The sequence below is a fragment of the Camellia sinensis genome, chromosome 7 (assembly GCF_055761805.1).
Source record: "Camellia sinensis isolate YWXY chromosome 7, ASM5576180v1, whole genome shotgun sequence".
Taxonomy (NCBI): domain Eukaryota; kingdom Viridiplantae; phylum Streptophyta; class Magnoliopsida; order Ericales; family Theaceae; genus Camellia; species Camellia sinensis.
The window spans coordinates 194,849,861-194,856,090 of NC_138967.1; the positions used below are offsets into that span (position 1 = coordinate 194,849,861).

At 38.4% G+C, this 6,230-nt stretch overlaps 1 protein-coding gene across 1 annotated transcript in view; it reads left to right on the forward strand.

Annotated features, from left to right (window-relative positions):
• The window catches only part of LOC114256848 (GPI-anchored protein LLG1), a 43,781-nt gene extending 40,245 nt beyond the window's left edge, over positions 1–3,536 (forward strand). The window contains exon 3 of the mRNA XM_082881718.1: positions 2,901–3,536. Within this exon, the coding sequence (XP_082737844.1) occupies positions 2,901–3,301 (401 nt within the window). The 3' untranslated portion in view covers positions 3,302–3,536. The remainder of the gene's footprint in view (positions 1–2,900) is intronic.
• The last annotated feature ends 2,694 nt before the right edge of the window (positions 3,537–6,230 follow it).

Consider the following 6,230-nt stretch of genomic DNA (forward strand, 5'->3'; position numbering starts at 1 on the left):
ACTTATCTTTATATGACCTCGTTTGAAATGTGAGTTGGTTTTGACTTTTTAATTTTTTAATTATTTTAATTTGAATTAAAAAATTTCGTTTAATATAATTTTTCTTTTAACTTTTTTAATATTTATAAAATATTTTATTTTATTAAACTAAAATAATCTATTTTAGTCCAAACTTTACTTGCCAAACTATATATATATATATATCTATTGTAATAATAGTAATTTTTACATGTGGGTTTGCGTATTGCAGATGATATATTTGGGGGTAAATCTTTAATGGGTCGGAATCTTCTTCAAGCTAAGACAGGTGTTTTTTTTTTCTTTCAATTATACTCTTTTTAATCCATTTCTTTAATGGCTATTTTTCATTTGAATTTTTGTTTTGTTTTGTTTTGTTTTGGGGGTTTATAATGCATGCATCTGCTGGATTTATGCTTAAAATTTCAGCAAAATATATGATGATTGAACATTAACATATGGTTAGATCAGATTCAGTAATAAAAAATAAAAAAAAGAAAGATGAATTTATTTACTTTGAGTATATAGCCTTGATTAGCCAACCGCAATGTTTAGTTTGGTTGGATTCGATTCGATTGGGTTATTGTTATATCTAAAGAAATTATCAATATTGTCTTGAGCATTTTCATTTTCTGAGGCATCCAACCACAAAAATCCCCTATTTAGGGAGCTACAGCATACATGGATCTGTTTATGTCAATTTATTCAATACTTCTCTGATGGCAAATGGTTTCTGATATATTTCTTTCTTTTTTTTTTTTTAATGAGGATGCTTTTGGGTTTTGGTAACTTGACTGTTTGTTTCCAGTTGGCTTTTGTACTGTCCAACCTCTTGGTGGGGATTCCATTCCAGTTACTCCTCCAAGGAAAACTGAAGGAGAAACAAGGGGAAAAAAAAAGAAGAAAAAGAAAAGGTTCTCATTAAGAATGACACTTCTGGTTAGAGTGGAGTCGAAGCATCAAGTATTTAGTTTGTTGGGGAATCAATATAGAGTTGCTTCGGATTTAGTTAGCTGAACTTGTTTCAAGTAGGGTGTTCACTTGTCAGTTTGGGTTGGGTTCACCCTTGGGCCGTCAACCAAACAGAACACTTCGTATTAGGGGATCATTCATTCAATACTTGACAGTCCTACTGTTCAAACGCAACTGAGCCAAATTGTTGGTTTTGCAGTTGGTTTGATATACACATATGAAAAGCAATATTTCTCGGTCGGGTCAGGTTAATTGGTTGGGGTGTATTCAGATCCGAGACCCATCCGCCAATCCGAAAATATCTTGTCCTTACAATCGCTATTGACCGCTGCTACTTTCAAATCCGACCATTCATTTCATTTTCGGGTCAGGTTGGGTCGGTTTGGACGAAAAGCCCTAGTTGCTAGTTAGCTTTCCAGTTACAAAGGGAGACTTCAGTGATGTGTATATATATCGAGCTTAGCTTATTTGAGAGAGATCAATTCAAATGAATGTAGTAGGTATGTGTGGGCTTTACAACATGACCATATGTTTTTAAAATTTTGTGCATAATTTTTAATTTTGTGGAATGTAGTAGGTATGCAATCTTGGGGATTAAGGTTTTTGAGAGTAAAACACAAATGATTTTTTTTTTTTACTTTTTCTGGCAAGACATGTTAAGATGTCCTCTATCTTATCTTATACTGAAATTCACATGACAGCTTATATTGGAGTTGCTAATTACATTTTTTATGTACAAAATTTGGTGAATTTTCAATCTGACATCATGTGGCCTTCAATATATATACCATCTGCTTGTGGGATGATCATTGCTTGTTTTGGAGGTTTACACTAGTATTTAGGGAATGAAGTAATATGGAATTGAGTTGGAAATATAAAAAAACTTGAGGAGCACGATCTCTTCCATCACTCCAATGTTTAAGCAGTTTTCTAACTCACTGTTCCTTCAAAACTTTTACATATCAACTATAACTTGTTTCCAAACATTTTGGCAAAGCCAGTTATAGCATACTGGTATAGTGCTGTCTTCTGGTATCGAAAATGGAGCGATGAGCAAAAGGGTTCAAATTTTACTTGTTTATTTATTTTTCTGGTGTGAAAACATTCTCAAGATTGTTTGACATGTCCTATATGTTGTGTTAGGTTTGTACCATAGGAGTCTGAACATTCTCATAAAACAACGCCCACGTAGTACACATTAATGTGTGTTTGGGAGGGTAAAGATTGAATCCACAGCTAACCTTTGGCATAATACACAAAGTGGTGGTCCCAAGACTTGAACCCATAACCTCAAGGTTATTAGTCTTAACCATTGAACCAATGGCCACCCCTAGTCTGAACATTCTCATGCAAATGATAATTCCTTGGGTACATGCTTACATGTTAACACAACCACATGTTAATTATATGATACCTAGATCTCTGGCTTGAGTTTTTGAAGTTACTAGAACTAGGTTTTGATGGGAAATGGAAAGGAATTGATTGAAGAAATAGGATTAAATAATTAATTTTGATAATATTTTATATTTTGAGATTTATTTTATTTTTGAAAAGTTCTTTTGGTTGGGGTTTCTTGAATGCTTATAAATAGCTCAGCCTACTTGTAATATGTTTATGCAGCTTTGGGTTGATGAGATATTGAGTAGGCTGTGGCTGTTTGAGTTTAGGGTTGTGGCCCTTGTGATCTTCTGCGTTTATACTTATTCTACTTGTTATTTTTTGGATCAATTCTATGTATATTTTGGTTTTGTGATCAATTGAGTAGTTGAACAGATTTCTTAATAGCTGTTCGCCATCAGGTTGGTTCATTTTGGCTACTAACATATAGTAAAGAAAATTGTCGTCTCATTTTTAAAGTCGGGATCCCTAAAATAATTCTTGATGATATCTTTGCATCATGTTATTTGCAGCTTGCCCTGTAAACTTCGAGTTTTTGAACTACACCATCATCACCAGCCAGTGCAAAGGACCGCAGTACGTGCCCAATAGCTGTTGTCCAGCTTTTAAAGAATTTGCTTGCCCTTATGTGGATGCGCTAAATGACTTGTCTAATGATTGCGCCACGATCATGTTCAGTTACATCAACCTCTACGGGAAATACCCACCTGGCCTTTTTGCCAGTTTGTGCCAGGAAGGGAAACCAGGCCTTACATGCCCTGCAACTGTACCTACACAATCGGCCTATTCCATCAGTGGAAGTCAGATTGTACGCAATCCATCCCTGCAATCCATCCGTGCTGCTAGTGCTCACAATGGTCCTCCTAGTGGTGGTGTTATGATTGTTTTGATGGCATATACATTATTTTCTTGATATGTATACGTTGTTGTGCTTCGTTAACCTTGTTGAAATCACGGTTTCCAAACTGGGTTTTGGCCATGGTTTTTTGTACATTTGCTAGGGTTCCTATTCTTTGATTTCACTATTGAGAAAATAGTATTGTTTGTATTGGTTTGTGCATTAATTGACCAGATGTTCTGGAAAAGATGAAATTCTTGGTCTTCTCCAAGATCTTTTAATTTAATATAGGCTTTCATTGATTATCTTATGGATCTGCTTGTTGAATGCTTGCAAGTGTGTGGATAAATACAAATGAATAGATTGTTCTTGCACATTGGCCTAGGGGTGTAAGCAGGGTTGCGTTGGAGAGAAAATATCAACCAAACCAATCTAATCTTTGATGGAATGAAAAAATTTCACTTGGTTGCCAGCTCAAAAAATTGATTATTCATTTTTAAATTCTGAAGCAAAACATATGAAATTAATTGAATACAGATTATATTTTATAAATTAATATACAAAACCTGAAGTCCATAACTCTATATAGGTTCATTGGTGCGACTTCACTTCGAGAATTAAGATGAATCAAACCAAGACATGTTGGAAATGGTTATAAATTCTGGGTAAAATCAGAATTTTTTTCTAAGTTCGGTCTATTTTTTAGGTGGGCCCCGAGTGTTGATTTACTCGGGTCAAAGTGGTAACGCGTTCTATGCCGCGTTGTGATTCACGTGGTATATTTGGTTGCCCAAAACCATTACCGAGTGAATGGGAAATTGAAGCCAAAGTGTGCTCCATGGAAATGGAGTTTTGGTGGAAATTCCTTAAGGTTGTAAATTGGCTTGTCCCACATTGATTTGGTGGGAAGTTTTGAAAGGGTTTATAAGGCTTAGGGTGAGATACTTGCGGTGTGCCCAAAGGGGTACCCAAGTGTTTTAGAGGGAGAGGTTATGGGCAAAATGGGCTAGACCCATTGGACCCAAAAATCACCACACACGGGCTGGGCTGGGGCGCGGGTGCGTGGTGTGTGGTTGGGCTTCTAATCTTTTTGGGTCAAAAACATTTGAATTTAATTTTATTTTTTATTAAAATAAAAATTCAGAATTCAAATTAAACTGATTTGGATTTATTGTTCATCCAAACAGGGCCCTTCCCCAATTTGCTCTTTCAGTCAAAGGGGAGTTTTAGCTGATGGCACCGCAAGCAGATCATCTTGCGACACTAGACAAAGGCCCAAATGGTAGATCACTGGAGGAAGAAGATCATCTGGTGCGAAGCACCAAAAAGATCAAAAGCACATCAGCACCTATTGAAGACCAGGACATGAACGACTCTATTCAATCTCCAACAGAGGAACAACCAAAGAGGTCTTTCAAACAAGCCCTTACAGCCACAAAAACCAATGAGAAAGCTTTTGACAACGACCTAGAGAGACTTTCAGATGATGATTTTCTTACAGATGAGGAAGATAATGAGGCAATGGAGGAAGAGGATCTTAATCGGTTTGCTGATCTAGGGTTTCACGTCCCCATAATCAAGCTTCCTTCGCGTCTCATCAAACACATTCGTAGGCCATGGAAAGACTACCTAATTGTCAGATTACTTGGGAAAACTCTAGGGTATAAACTCCTTGTATCCAAATTGAGAAAGATGTGGGGACTCCAAGGAGACTTTGTAGCAACTGATCTGGGTTTGGGGTTTTTCTTGATCAAGTTCGAAATGATGGTCGATTGTAGCAGAGTATATACAGAGGGCCCTTGGATCATAATGGATCATTATCTCACAGTAAGGCGTTGGGAACATGATTTTAAGCCATCGGAGGCTGGAGAAGTGGCCACGGCACTATGGGTCAGGTTTCCCCAGCTTCCAATTGAGTACTATAATGAGAAGGTCCTTTTCCATATAGCAAAGGCGATTGGGAAACCCCTCAAGGTAGATCTTAATACTGCCATGTCCGCTCGAGGAAGGTATGCACGCGTCTGTGTGGAAGTTGATCTCACAAAGCCATTAATTTCGCGTTTTGCTATAGGAAAATATACTTACATAGTGGAGTATGAGCATCTACACTACTTCTGTTTCCAGTGTGGGAAAGTTGGGCATCGGAAAGAATATTGTAGCAGTAACAAACTGGTGCCGGAGCTGACACCAGCTACCACAGTAGCCATAGCTAACGGTCATGGTGCTGGTCTAGATCAAGCTCAAACGGCTAGTTCATCAGGCAAACACTCTATTCCTGACAGAGGGCAGAGAGACGAATTTGGGCCTTGGATGTTGGTGAATAGGAAAAATAATAGGCCCAACCCCATTGCACGGCCAGCTGGACCCAACAACTACATTCACAAAAGATCTGCTAATCGGTTTGGCCCTTTAGCTGAAAATGGGAACATGGTAGGACCCCCCGAAAGAGCTAAGCATCAAGGCCACACTGGCCCAAGCATGGTAAACACACACAGAACAGCCTCTACTAGTGAGTCAGGCAATCCTCCTATAGCTCAGGAAATCTTCTCAAAAGGCCAAAAGGATGAAAGACAACTCAACAAAGATCAGGACCCAGCTGTCGAAGGACAAACTTTACCAGAGATTCCTGCTTCAAGCTACAATCCTAGCTTGGGGCAAGCCACTAACAACGACTTGGAATTGATGAATGCAGAGGTCAGTTCACCCAACCCCCCCTTATCACCTTTTAATCCCACCCCAGTCCAGATTTCTTGTCTTACTCCTTCCCCATCTACCTCTGTAGCTCCCCAAAACCCCATTGGCAGTTTTGATCTGAAACAAAAACCGCCTGATACAAATCATGAGTACCCCCAGCAACACCAGTTCCAACGACGACCCGGAGATACCAGAAGTGCAACTCACCAGGATGAAACACAGCTCTGTGGGGTCATACCTCGAACCAGAGAGCGAAGCCATTCACCAAGTAGGCATCGAATGGTGGATAGAAGAGATAAAACTGAATATA